This window comes from Saimiri boliviensis, chromosome 9 (assembly GCF_048565385.1).
Source record: "Saimiri boliviensis isolate mSaiBol1 chromosome 9, mSaiBol1.pri, whole genome shotgun sequence".
Classification (NCBI taxonomy): Eukaryota; Metazoa; Chordata; class Mammalia; order Primates; family Cebidae; genus Saimiri; species Saimiri boliviensis.
The window spans coordinates 13,357,687-13,372,115 of NC_133457.1; the positions used below are offsets into that span (position 1 = coordinate 13,357,687).

At 37.8% G+C, this 14,429-nt stretch overlaps 1 protein-coding gene across 1 annotated transcript in view; it reads right to left on the bottom strand.

Moving 5' to 3' along the window:
- The window catches only part of LOC101035546 (ceruloplasmin-like), a 39,854-nt gene that overhangs the window by 23,801 nt on the left and 1,624 nt on the right, over nucleotides 1–14,429 (bottom strand). The window contains exons 3-10 of the mRNA XM_010335782.2: nucleotides 12,854–13,066; nucleotides 10,043–10,213; nucleotides 9,115–9,357; nucleotides 6,978–7,143; nucleotides 3,801–3,931; nucleotides 2,432–2,572; nucleotides 1,965–2,176; nucleotides 154–304 (exon numbers count right to left, since the gene is read on the bottom strand). Coding sequence (XP_010334084.1) covers nucleotides 154–304; nucleotides 1,965–2,176; nucleotides 2,432–2,572; nucleotides 3,801–3,931; nucleotides 6,978–7,143; nucleotides 9,115–9,357; nucleotides 10,043–10,213; nucleotides 12,854–13,066 — 1,428 coding nt within the window. The remainder of the gene's footprint in view (nucleotides 1–153; nucleotides 305–1,964; nucleotides 2,177–2,431; nucleotides 2,573–3,800; nucleotides 3,932–6,977; nucleotides 7,144–9,114; nucleotides 9,358–10,042; nucleotides 10,214–12,853; nucleotides 13,067–14,429) is intronic.

The window sequence follows — 14,429 nt, forward strand, 5'->3', positions numbered from 1 at the left end:
TGCACCTGTCTGGGAAATGGTATTTAAAGGAAATATAAGTGTATTAGCCAACCATTGTGGGAAAAACCTAAGTCTCTTTTAATCTATAATTCTTTAGCAAAACAAATTTAAGTAAGCATTTAATGCATTTATCTTGTAAGTTTTTTTTCTTACAGGACATCTCATTTGAGGCTTGGAAGTTTGGATCTTCTTTATCTACATTTCCAGGCTCTGTGATAAATGTTCTGATATTTTCATCCAAGAGATAACTTTTATTTTCATCAAATGTTGTGGCAAGTAGGTAGAACTCTTTGTCTACACCTTTCTGTGGATGAGAATAAAAAAAGGAATAGACATGGTATAGATGGTCCATATTCAAATCTAGCCAAATGGTTGATCTACATACAAGATTTCCCACACAGGAGATTGTGTATTTGTGAAAAATTTGATCAGTTGACTTCCTGATTTTGGATAGTCCATAGAAAGGAACAAGTCACAGTGAATGAATTGTCATAGAACTAAGAAGGTGGGAGAAATCTCTATGGCTTTTTACGTACAAAGCGTTTACTCCAGGTATTCTTACATCTAAACTTCATAAACTAAACTATAAGATATTTATAGTGGCTTTTAACATAATGTACTCCATGGAAAGTAAGTTAAATACATAGTTTTCAATTCTAGAAAGTCTGAATTTTAAGGGCTTTTGAACAAATTAAAATATACATATTTCTAGATTAAATATAAAAATTATATGTATTAGAATTATGACACTATAAATATGACTCATATAGATAAATACAAATATATATTTATAATTTTGAATAAGATACATATTGTTATGCATATATTTATGGATTTTAAAGCTTGGTTACCTGTACTTTTTTATATAAATGTAGAAAATAACTAGATATTAGTTCACTTCTGAGTGAGAAAAAAGGGAAATTCATTTAACAAACATTTATTGAGCACTTATTATATGCCTAAGGGGAGCTGTGGTTATTAAAAAATTAATAAAATCTTGTGTATACTTTCTAGAAACTTTCTAGAAAGTCTTGTGTATACTTCCACTAGAAACAGTCTAGTGGAAGAAACAGGCCAATAAAAACAATTGCATGGATAAATACTCTGATAGAAACATACCTAAAGGACTATGGTAACCTGCAAGAGCTTCAACTAACTTTAGTTAAGGAACATTGTCCAAAGGAAGGTACTCTCAGTCTATGTTTCAAAAATGTCTCCCCCTTTTGGCAGGTCAAACAGTGAGGAAAGGCCATTCCAGATGGAGAGAAGAGGGGAAAATCAGAGATGTGCACCTTCCTTACTCAGGGTCTAATGAGCTAATTCCACCACACTGCAGAATTCTACTTTGCCAATTAGAAGAAGCTAATTCTGCAATATAGGGATGGGAGGGGACACGAATCTGAAGGAGTTGTCAGGATCTGATGTGTTGGCTTCTGAGCCAACAAATTGTGGGGAGGTTTTTATTGCAGGGAGTGCTATTACCAGATTCCTTAGGAAGAGATGTGGACTAGCTGTATTAAAGCAAGATAATAGTGGAGACAGAAGTTAAGAATGAAAGGAATTCAGAAAGAGATGATAGTTCCTCAAATAATGCAGAGGTATTGGAGACTTAGTGATAAATGTGGAGGTGAGACAGAAGGAGTTGTTGATGAAAGTCCAGGGTTTGGTGATACTATTAACTAAGAGATAGAATGGAAGAAGAAAAGAGGCTGATTTAGGGACTGGAGGGACAGTAATGGTCTGTCCAGAAGGACCAGATGTCTGTGGGACATGCCAGGGTGCAGTTTCATTGGGCAGAGGAAAATACAGGGTGTTTAGTTGAGGAAAGAATAGAATTGGGAGACATCAGTACACAGAAATTGAAGCTGCTGATTCCTCTGGCCCTGAGACATTGCCATTCCTCTGCAGTTCTGTCTTAGGCAGCTCTCACCAAGACTTACCTTGCCATACACCTCCGGACTCACCTGTTTGCCATCCTCTCCAAGACTTCCATTTCTACATACAAGGAGAGGCCCCAGAAGGCCACTGTTGATGTCTCTTATCCCATTTACTGAAGAGTAATAGAACCAGGTCAAGCAGTTGGAATCCGTGGAAGTGGGACCTACGTCGTTTGGAACTTCCCATGTATAGACAAATGTTGTGCCAGGATTTACATGTGAGGAAGGTGAAGGAGTACCTAGCAAGAAATAAACATTTATAGAATAGAACCTAAGAGCATACATACACTAATCTAGACTGTGAGATCTCTGAGAGCAAGGACAGATCTTTCTCTTTGGGTGACAGTCAAATAGGAACTGAAGTAATAACTCTGCCACAATAAGTACACAGAGCTGTTACACTGTGACAGTTTGGCTGCACAATAGGAGTTATATTACTTGCTGACCTTATATGGCAGTACGGCTCACTTGCACCTCCCCTGAGCACTACTTACTTCCTCCAGGTGTTTTGTAGAATGAACCTTCATTGCTCTTGTTGTAACGCAGTCCATGAGGCTGAATGCTGAGTGGCAGGGAAGCATTGTTATAGAAAGTGACTTTGATGATATCTCCCACCTCTGCCTTAATAACAGGGCCTAGAAACCAACAGAGTTAGTAGTTATTCTTGGATTTCATAAAGATAATTGTCAGGTTGCATTAGTTGAGTAAAGGGTGTTTTTTTTTTGGGGGGGGGGTGTATCTATTTTTGAGACAGAATTTCACCTGTTGCCCAGGCTGGAGTGCAATGGCACAATCTTGGCTCACAGCAACCTCCGCCTCCCGAGTACAAGCAATTCTCCTGCCTCAGCCTCCCAAGTAGCTGGGATTACAGACATGTGCCACCTTGCCAGGCTCAATTTTTTGTATTTTTAGTAGAGACGGGTTTCCCCATGTTGGTCAGGCTGGTCTCAAACTCCCGACCTCAGGTAATCCACCTGTCTTGGCCTCCCAAAGAGCTGGGATTACAGGTCTGAGCCACAGTAAAGTTCTTTTAGGAAGAAATTAAAGGGATGATGTCATGAACCCAGAAAAGGGTGCAACTGCAACAAGTCTAGATGATTCAAGGTCTTATAAAGTCACTTTGGATCAAAGATATTAGATATTAGATGAATATATTAGTCTTTTTGGATTTATAGGAACAAAGAGTGTAGTTAAAAATCACTGAGAGGGCTGGGCTCAGTGGCTCACATTTGTAATCCCAGCACTTTGGGAGGCCACGAAGGGAAGATGACTTGAGCCCAGAAGTTTGAGACCAACCGGGGCAACATGGTGAAACCTTGTCTCTACAACATACAACAATTATCCAGCTGTGGTGGTGTGTGCCTGTGGTCCCAGCTTTGTGGGAGGCTGAGGCATGAGAATCACTTGAACCTGTGAACCTGAGAGGCAGAGGTTGCAGTGAGCTGAGATTGTGCGACTGCACTTTAGCCTGGGTGACAGTGAGACCCTGTCTCAAAAAACAAAACAAAACAAAAACACCACAAAAATTAGCTGGGTATGATGTTGCGTTCCTGTAGTCCCAGCTACTCTGGAGACTGAGGTGAGAGGATCACTTGAGCCTGAGAGGTGGAGGCTACAGTAAACAGAGATCACACCACTGCACTCCAGCCTGGGCAACAGAACAAGATTGTCTAAAATAAAATAAAATAAAATAAAATAAAATAAAATAAAATAAAATAAGTCATTGGGTGAATCAATGTATTATTTTCATAAGGCTATAGATTACAGCTGAAATCTATAATTGTGAATTGGTGAATACTGTTTTGATTGCAGAATATTAATAAATAATGTTTATAACCCCACGAGCTATGAATAGAATTTCACCAAGGATTCCAAGATGTTCTTCTCCTGCCTTCTGTGTTTGGAATGAAGCATCTGTGTATTCACGGTAAACCAGTTTTTTGTAAGTTCCTCCAATTCTGGTTGGACTTTGTTCAAAAAATAGCTGGGATTCACTGTGCAGAGAAAGTAGATACACAAAGAACTTTTATATTTACAGTTATGTGAAAAGAAAGAAATAATCCAGACACATTTGTTTAAAATATTTGCAATTTATTTCTGATTATAAAAGTAATGTACGCTCATTGTCTAAAATTTGGAAAAGAAAGAAAAACGCAACAAAGAAAACAGAAATCTGTGTAATCCCACCGTCTATATATTACCTATATATTACCACAGTCAATATTTTCTGTAAATATCCTTTCTGTTTTTTTGTCTATGCACATATATGTAGTTATCTATATGTATCTACCTAGTTATTTGCCTGCAAACTTCCTTTTGGGATAAAAAGATATTATATCTGACTTTTTTCAAGCAGATAATAACAAATATTGCTATTAAAACAACTATTTGCAGAGATGCTATAATATAAAAAAGAGATGTTATTTTTTAAATTATTATAATAAAAAAGGAGCCTCTGAGAAAAAGTATTTCCTAATAATGAAGTAACTTGCTGTGCCAAAAACATCATAGAATTTTTTATTTTATTTTATTTTATTTTATTTTTTTCTGAGACGGAGTTTCGCTCTTGTTACCCAGGCTGGAGTACAATGGCGCGATCTCGGCTCACCGCAACCTCCGCCTCCTGGGTTCAGGCAATTCTCCTGCCTCAGCCTCCTGAGTAGCTGGGATTACAGGCAGGCACCACCATGCCCAGCTGATTTTTTTTTTTTTTTTTTTTTTTTTGTATTTTTAGTGTAGACGGGGTTTCACCATGTTGACCAGGATGGTCTTGATCTCTTGACCTCGTGATCCACCCGCCTGGGCCTCCCAAAGTGCTGGGATTACAGGCGTGAGCCACCACGCCCGGCCCATCATAGAATTTTATAACCAGGAGAATCAAGCAAAATGAAATCTATTAATTCATACTTATTTTAGTCAGTATAAAATGAGAGTAAGCCCTAAAGCTAAATCTAGTTTTTTGTTCTGAGCCCGGTTATGTTTCTGACATTTAATACGAAATTTCCATTACACAGATTGAGTAATTTATTGATAAGCTTAAAATGTAAGAAAAGGACTACAGACACCCAGCACTCACACTCACAAGGACCAAATTACTGAGTAGATAATCATAAGCTGGACAGAGCATCTAAGAGAGGACACTGGAATTTGGCAGGAAAATGTCAAAGAACATCTGAGGCACAGGAGAGGGAAGCAAGGCAGCCGTCACTGCCCAGATTGGCTGGGAGCCGGGAGAGGCTCCCCAGTGTGGGAAAAGGGTAAGTGAGAGATCCCCAGGAGTCCACACTTCTACCGTGTATTCCTGCAATCCTAGCCCCAGGAGAGCCCCTCAGCCCTTGCAGGCTGTGAGACTAGTAGAGAGAGGGGCTTGGAGTTGATACAATGGCATCATTCCAGAGATGGAGTTCATTCTGGGTCCCCTACAACCCCCGAGACCCAAATAGCTCTAGCATGGAACCATTTTGAGAGCCCAGTCTCCACCAGACTGCATCCTGCCCCAGGGCCCAAAAGCCCCTGTATCTCCACATCCCTAGAACTTCACTGACATTCCCCTTTGTCCACTCAGAGCGCTGAAGCACTGTGACATTAGCTGGATCCAGTAGAGTAGCCGGGTCCCTAGCACTCTAGCGCGTATGGTATGCTACATTGTGGGGGATGGGCCGTGCAGTGCACCAGGGAGGCTGCCCCAGAACAAAGAAAGCTGCGCATGCCCTTTCCAGAGCCTGAGAGCCACCTGCCTGGAGCGACTGCCACTGATAGCAAACACTGCCCATTCAGGAGCAGGGCTACCACACACCTGAATGCACCTTTAGTAGACATGAGACCAGACCATCTAGATTGTTGTCCTGGAGTCTGAGGACAGGCACACCTGTCTACTGCTGCTTTTACCCAAGTGTGCCATCTTGGGTAATGGGGATCGACTTGCCCTGCCTGCCACAGCTGTTGCTCATGTGCATCCACCTGAATATACCACTGTGGGGGCGGTGGTGGGGAGGAATGGATGGTGAAGAGAGGTTGGTTAATGGGTACAAACATAGAATTAAATGGAAGAAATATGACCTAGTGTTCAACAGCTCAGTGGGGTGACTATGGTTAACAGTAATAAATCGTATATTTCAAAATAGCCACAAGAAAAAATTTGAAATGTTTCCACCACAAAGAAATGATGGATGTTTGAGGCAATTAATATCCTAAATTCTGATTTAAGTATCACACACTGTATGCACATATCAAAATATCAGTGTACCCCATAAAACTGTACATATATCATGTATCAATAAATAATTTTTAAAAAGAAGAGTAACTGTCTACTTCACATAGTATTCTTTGCTTTCTAAAATTCCTGTGAGTGAATTAGAGAAAAATAAACATTGTAAAGAACATTATTTTCCGGTGGTTTTAGGACTTTGTTCTAACATGCATCTTCATTCAACAGGCCAGAAGAATTAAATCTCCTGTTGTCCTCAATCTGGTAAATATACTTAGCAGTTGGACTATCAGAAAAACTTTTTGCCCACTTTTAAATGCTAAAGCCAGAATAATGTATTTTAGTGTTAGTTTTTGGTTATTAAGATAATAATAGCTAATATATTCTTAGGTGTTATTGAGTTAATAACATTTACAGAATATAGTTTAAGGATATCACATTTGATGTTTTAACTATGCCTTCAGATATTAGCAGGAGTGTATAAATTACATATAAATAATAAAGAATGTTTAAAATTTTTTATCAAATGTTATTGATGACATTGTCTTATGCTGTTAAATGTTTCAGAAGTATAACATAAATCCAGTTTAAAGTTTTGTACTAGGAAAAAGATGAGTAGTACATTTTCCTTTACATTGTCTGCCAGGGATTTAGAGAATAATTTTGTCTAGCAATGCTCCTTGGCTTCAAATTTTTCCAATTATTTTTTCATATTTATTTTATCAATATATTTTAATTAGATGCCTAGATCCTTTTTAGAAGTAACTAGATTATGAAAGATTTCAATTATGTTAATTATTTAATTATCAATATTTTAACCAGTGAATAATTACCTTCCAGCTGCTGTTAAATTTTTTTCAGTGAAGAAATCTATACCAAATGGAGCATAGTTCCAGAGAATTTCCTTAGCAGCAATATAGTAATGTACAACATGTGTCCCAGTAACATCTGTTGAAGGTTTCTGGCAATTACTTACATTGAAAAATGCCTGCATACTCTCTGAAAAACAGTAAACCCAGAAAGAGAATGTTGTTAAAACATTCAGACAATTTTCTTGGTCAAGATGTATTTTCAATTTTAGCCAACAATATTGAGACTTTCTGTTTCTTTGAGAAATATGATGTATGAAATCTGTGGAAAAACATAAAATGTATGAAAAAAGTACAAAAGTCAGGATGCAAAAGTGAATATTAAAGGGATACATATTGTTAGAGAATAATAACAAACTTTGGACCAAGCCTTATGTGAATATGGTACCTATATACTGAGAAGAATTTGAGAGTCCAAGAATATCTTCCCTCATGAATATGAAATTACTACTAGTTTAAAAGAATGAGTTAAATGTATTGGAAATACATGAAAAGAGACTTCAAGACTTTGATATGAGTGATGAAAACAACAGAATATTATATGCAGTGTGATCTACTTAAATAAAACAAAACGCAAAACATAGCTGTGTATTGTTTCTACATGTTCATGTTTATGTTGCTTGAAAGTGTAGAGTAAACAGGTTTTCCAGTACTTGCATGAATTTATCACAGTGGTTAGGATGGCGATGAGGTAGAGTTGGTCTAGTGGTATGTCCTTAAAGCAGCTCTCCAAAACCAAACACTGGCTCTGATTCGTGTACTATTTTTCTGTGGTGTAAGCGTGCCCATTGTGACCAATTTGAAGCTACCAGTAGTTTAACGGCTGGATTATTTAACTATCAGCTCTTATGAGTGGTATGAACAGGCTAATATATACTGCATTAGACTTCTTTCACTCTTCTGCCTGCCTCCCGCCACCTATTTTTCTACCTCTTTTCTTCCCTCCCTCCTTCCGTTCTCCCTCTTTTTTGCCTCCATTTTTTCCTTCCTACCTTTCTTTCCGACAAAGTTCTATTGAAATATTCTCGTAATTACCAAAAAAGAAAAACAAACAAACAAAAACCAAAAGGAGTAAATTAAAAAGCAGAAAAGCTGCAGAAGGACACAGAAAGGGAAGACACACAGGAGAAAGTGATGGGATCCCATCAGCCAACTAGGCTTTGAGGCATTTTCTCCCTTGGTCAAGGGCTGACACTAGTCTTTCTGCAGAGCTGAGGTGGAAAGACTGGCTTGAGGGCATGATCTGAGGATAAGGTAGAGGGGAGGTATTGGTGGAGCTGAGTGTACATTTTAATCTGAAAGTGATCATCTTTTCTAAGTGACAGCTTTTCGTTCCTAAATCCAGTCCTTGAGTTATAATAGCTGTGAGTGGTTCTTTTTCTCACAGCCCGGGGAGGGATGCAGCACATAGAAAATCCTGATAAATACTTGTCACTTAGTGGTTTGAATAATTAATTGAAACATGATACTAACCAAAGGTCAGGACTTACAAAAAGAAAAGTTTTTCATCAGAGAAGTAAACTCCATTTTTCTACCAAAAAACTAAAGTTAAATTCTTTAATTCTAATGAAAATTATGTTTTCTGATTGAAAAATAACACAGAACATTTACACGATTATATATAGAGTTTGGTCATATTCAAGAATAGAAAAGATCAATAACTTCATAACTGACCATTCTGTCATTAAATGGCAAATGTGATTGGAGAGGGAAATAAAAATAAGGAGGATTACTTGAGTAATGAATTAGAAGTATTGAGTTCTGCATAATTTCTTGCTGTGCTTCCCATAAGATTTTGATACTTGTCTCCTTAATTAAAGAACAAACCGTAATAATATCTGCTCTGTCTGACACTCAGGGTTTATATTCTTACAATGGATAGGAAAGTTTTTGTAAAAACAGCAACCCAATCCTATATACGTAAAAAGATGTATAGTAATCGAGTGAAAAGGTGTCAGAGACCTGGGCTCCATCACTGACTGTTTCCAAAAGGAATGTTGGATATCAGTTTCTTCATATGTAAGGTAAGACATTGTAATGGGTTGTGACCTTGTAAGTTTTCCGAGTCTGTATTTATCACACAAAAGTTATAAATCCCTACCATATATCTGGCATCCCAGCATCCACTCTCCAGGGCCCTTGGCCACCATGAAGGCATCTTCCAGTGAGGAGGGGAGGACCGTAATGGTGTCCTTTCTTTGATTCCGATAGATTAGAGTTTGTCCGTGGAGGTAGATGGAGTGCATGTCAGTCACGCCACCCATGCCAACAAAATACCACTTGACCCTGTCTTCAGCACACATGGTGAGATTTGGCAGATTTCCATACACGTATCCATTTATTGCTGAAAATAAATGTATATTTATTTATCATGCCATGAGGCACGATAAATTAGTGCCACGTGATAAAAATTCTATGTATTTCCTTATTATATTAATATGAACTTCCCAATGTCAACATTGTTCTTACACATAATCTATAACATCTGATTTGTGTTTCATGGAAAAGGAGGTCGTATGCATTTTGTATTGTGAGAAGTAGGGGAGCACAAAGGCTTAAAGGCAAGAGGAGAAAAACCTGAAAGGCAGGAAGCAGTGACAAAGGAAAATAATAGAGACTAAGTTCATGAAAGAAGAAAGCAAGGATAAAGGTGATGGATTATGAAGACATCATTTCTGAAAAAAATACTATGTTGGATAAAAACACATATTCATAAATATTTGGTTAATTATGGCTTCGTTATTCCGTATTTTATGACTTAAAGTTACATCTTTCCTATGCTTTTATCACCTATTTTTAATCAGTATCAGACTTCAGAAAACAAATGTGGATCAAACTTGCTATCGGACTTAGGAAATGAGCAGGCTTTAGCAGTGATTTTCATTTGCATGTCAGCCAGTATACTCTGAGTGAAACGCTAAAAAATATAAACTCAATTAAACAAACTTAAACAAAGGGAAATGACTGAATATAATCATAGAGTTAGATTTATAAGATATTATGTATGAGAAAGTTCTTCTTAATCTTACATTGCATATTCATGCTCTCCTTAAAACCGGGATAACTAGTATCAATTTTGCCAGATTCAGCAAACGCACGAATGTTTTCATCATTATACCAGCTATTTGTTTCATTAGTTAAAGAAAACATCAGAAAATAAGACCTCTCAATATCTTTTTCAGTGTCTCCATTCAGTGTCCCTGAAACAAAAAACACATTTCTTACTTTTCATGCAGACATTAATTAGAACCATTGTCAAAGATAAAACTGCTTTTACAATATACAGTTTTGTTAATTGTCAGGGCACATGAAAAAGGTAAATGTTTGCCATGTGTTTGTCAGTTTTTGTGAAGTTTACAACAAACTTTAAAAACCATATTATATATATGAAGCCAAATTAAAAAAAATCCATACTCATCTTTACTTCAAATCAGTAACTTTCTGCAGTATCTATCTGCATCTGATGACCATTATCACGTGAGATTGTTCAAAGTCTCAAAATTTGTGCCTCCCCAAACGAAGGATGACTTGTTCATACCAATTCATTTTTTCTTCTGTGTGTATATTCAACAAATGTTTATTGAATATTTGTGTCAGGCACTATGGCAAGCGTTGGGTTCATAAAAGTGGACAAAACAGCTATCTACCCTTGCAGGGCATATAATCAAGGGTGGAATCTATCAATAAATAAGATACTAACTATAGTGCGTAAAGTTCTATAGTTGGGAAGACTCAGTGTTTGGGAGCTGATTAATTGAATCTTGGGTATGGAAACCTCTGAAGGCAGTGACACCTCAGTTGATATATAAAGGATGAGGAGTTTGCTGGGGTATACCTGTAGAGAAGATTCCAGGCAGTAATTAAGATAAAAGGAATCTGGACTTTATCATCAGAACAGTTAACAGTCATTAAAGGATTTTAAGCAAAGGAGTGACAGAATCAGAATCATCCTCCCACCTCCACCTCGCAGACAGAAAGCCAAGTGGGGATCAATTGAAAGGGGTAGCACTAGAGACTGGTGGGCAGTTAAGAGGCTGTTGCTGGTATCTGGCAAAAGGATGGCAGTGGCCCGAACTAGGTTAGAGCTGGAGAAGAACTAGGTTAGAGCTCTTCGTGGAGCTGAAGAGGAGTGAGCTGATCTAGCGATGTGTAGGAAGTACAGGTAGCAGGATTTGATTGATGCATTTAGCAAGTAGTGAGGGAGAGGGCAGTATCAGGAATGATACCCAGGGTTTTGTCTCCAGTGACTAATTGGAACATACTGGAGCCATTCCCCAAGGCAGGGAACACAGAAGGAAGGGAGAGATTCAGGACAGGAAAAAATGATGGGTTTTGGAATATGATGTATTTAGGTACCAACGAAACACCCAAATACAGGTGTCAAGTTGCCAGGCCTCACCATCAGTAAAGGAGTTTGAACCAAAGTTGTGGATTTCAGATTCATTAACACACAGATGGCAACAAATGACTCAGAATGGATAAGATCACTCTGTGAGCTTACAGTGAACAAAAGAGAAAAGTGCCTAGGACAGTGGGAATAAAATTGTTATAATATATATAAACATAACATATAAAAATACAATATGTGAATTATCAGTCCCAAATATTTTATATCAGCTTTATATTTGAAACCATAGGGCATAAATCAACATAACTGTAAATGAGAAACTTTCTTTCTTTCTTTCTTTCTTTCTTTCTTTCTTTCTTTCTTTCTTTCTTTTCTTTCTTTCTCTCTCTCTTTCTCTTTCTTTCTTTCTTTCTCTTTTTTTGTAGAGATGCAGTTTCACTATATTGCCCAGGCTGGTCTTGAAATGCTGGCCTTAAGTAATCCTCCCACCCTGGCCTCCCAAAGTACTGGGATTACAGGCATGAGCCACTGCACCCAACCAAAGAACTCTTGATGGCAGTTCACATACTTGCCTTTGAGAATGCAAAGCATTAAGTTATCTTACTGTTTAAAAAGAAAAGGGGAAAGTTTAGAGATGTTCAGACTAGATAGCCTAGATAGACTAGATAGTGTTTAAGTTAAATATAACAAACACTTATTCTTTATCTTGCCATTATGCAATTGAGTTTCTTGCAAGTTTGAGAAGGGCAAAAAGCTCTTCCAAAGTTGGTTTAAAAAGGTATCTCCCAAGGAATGTGATTTGTAACCATGAGACTATTTGTGTTTGCTATAGGAAACTGCAATTGTTAAAATATTTATTGTAAAGAACTGTTTACCTAAAATTTAAACTTTGATTGTCACAGGAAGTTAAATTCATTCATTAACTTCATAAAAATCAAGTGCTATCACCTTGTTGATCTTATTTTAATGAACCAAATCAGAATTTTCCAAACTCTATATTCCCTTGCAAGTTAGAAACCTATCAGTAAAACTTCCTCCTGGCAAGAATTATTAATAAACTGATGATTCTAACTGATTTATCTTAAAACATAAACACAAAAACATAAAACAACAACAACAAAAAAAACCATGAACAATACAACAGGCCTTCCTTTTGCAGGCCTGTTGTATTATCAGGATACACAGAACCTAGAAAACATATTCTGCACTGTGGCAGTAAGTTTGAATGAAGATGGCTGAAGTGAAGTTTATTGGGTTGGACTACCATCTAGTGATCAACCTACATTATTGGTTGAACTGAGGGTTGGACTTGAGATCGCCATCTAGTGCTCAGAGTTCAAGACAGCAAGTTTTCATTCTTGACTGGAAAATCAAAGTTACGGCAGGAAAATGGAGCACCTTGGATAGTAAAATTCCTCTAGGAGAACAGAGGACAGCCTATGCATTCCACTTTACTCTTTCACTGCAATGAAATTAAAAAAAAAAAACTTACCTCTTTTACAAGTCAGAATTGGTCCAATAAGTCCCGAAGACACATCTTTCACAGTGTCTACATGGGAGTGGTAAATCCTTGTTACACAATTACTGTCATTGGGGCCAGGTCCCTGCTTTTCGTCTACATACCACTTGTAGGTATATTGTTTCCCTGGCTCCAGATGGTCATCTTCCTTTTGCAGGCCTGTCGTATTATCAGGATACAGAGCACCTAGAAAACATAGTCTGCACTGTGGTTGCAGTAAATATTGGATAACACTATTTTGAATGTGACTCAGGCTTCCTCCATTAAGCTATGAATGTATGGCGATTTATATTTCTAAAAAAGTGTGCATTTCTCCACACCATTTCCCAGATTCCTACCTCCCTAAATCCCCCTTAGTTGGCTTCTACCTGACTGCTCAGCTTGGCTGCAGTTTTTAAACCAAATTGGAATGAGGCAGGCAGTATGTTAATAGACCAACATCACCTTTACTGATGGATCCAACAAATATTTATTTTGCAACTACCACGTGCCTAGACCTCAGATGCAGAGGTGACCTCTGGATTCCCAAGTTGCCCGCCATGTTTTCTTCATTGCTAGTCAGACTGGGGACCCAGGGCACCCAAGGGTGTCCCTGTTACTTCCAAGTACCCACTGCCAGGGGGGCCTTTGGCATTACTCTGAACTATTACCTCAGTTCTGACTTCGGACTTGTGCGCTCTTTTCTTTCTTCTTCTCTGGCTAAAATTTTGCCTCAGATCCTTACCCCTTGTGGCTGGGATCCTGCTAACTATGGATAAAATTCCTTTATTCAATAAAAGACTTTGAAGCATGAGCAGCCTCTGATTCTTTATTCATCTTTTTGGACCCTCCTGTTCCACACTGAACATGAAGAGATTATGACTGACTGACTTTTGGACTTTCTTCCTGCCCAGCAGCCCATCTGGAGCTGCTTCCAGTCATGGCCCGGTTTCCTGAGTCTGTTTCAGTCCAGAGGATTAATTCAAGGGCTGTTTCTAGTTCTTCATGCTTCTCTGAGGGAATCATCAAACCTCAGTCTAAGTTCTGAGAGTTGATTAAAAAATAAAAAAAGCAAACTCTTGTTAACATTTTTCACATTATATGTCCATAATACAGACTATTTTTCTCTTATTATTTTTTCCATAGAATATATTTAAAGAGCAATAACCACTGCAAGATGGTTATATAACATGACAAAATGATGATGGTAGATTAATGGAATGGCAATGGGATTTCCACAGCCCTGCATTATCATAGAGCCTCTGTCGGAAGAAGCACTCATTCTATAGGTGGTACTTTTATCAAGTTGGCCTAAAGTTACAGTTTTCTAAAGATTTATGCCAGCCCTTTTCAAAAAAAAAAAAAAAAAAAAAACAAAAAAAAACGTATTTCAAACACTGGGAAAAATATCTATGTTCTACTAAAGACAAGTCCAAACTCTCTTTTCCTAGCTTTCCTTGCTGTCTCTGAAAAAGTCACAAAACCCCATTTGTTGGCTTTCTCTTCCCTTTTCAAAATTAGGATGTATCTGTGACTATAGATGAGTATGAGAGAAGATTCTGTCTGGAAA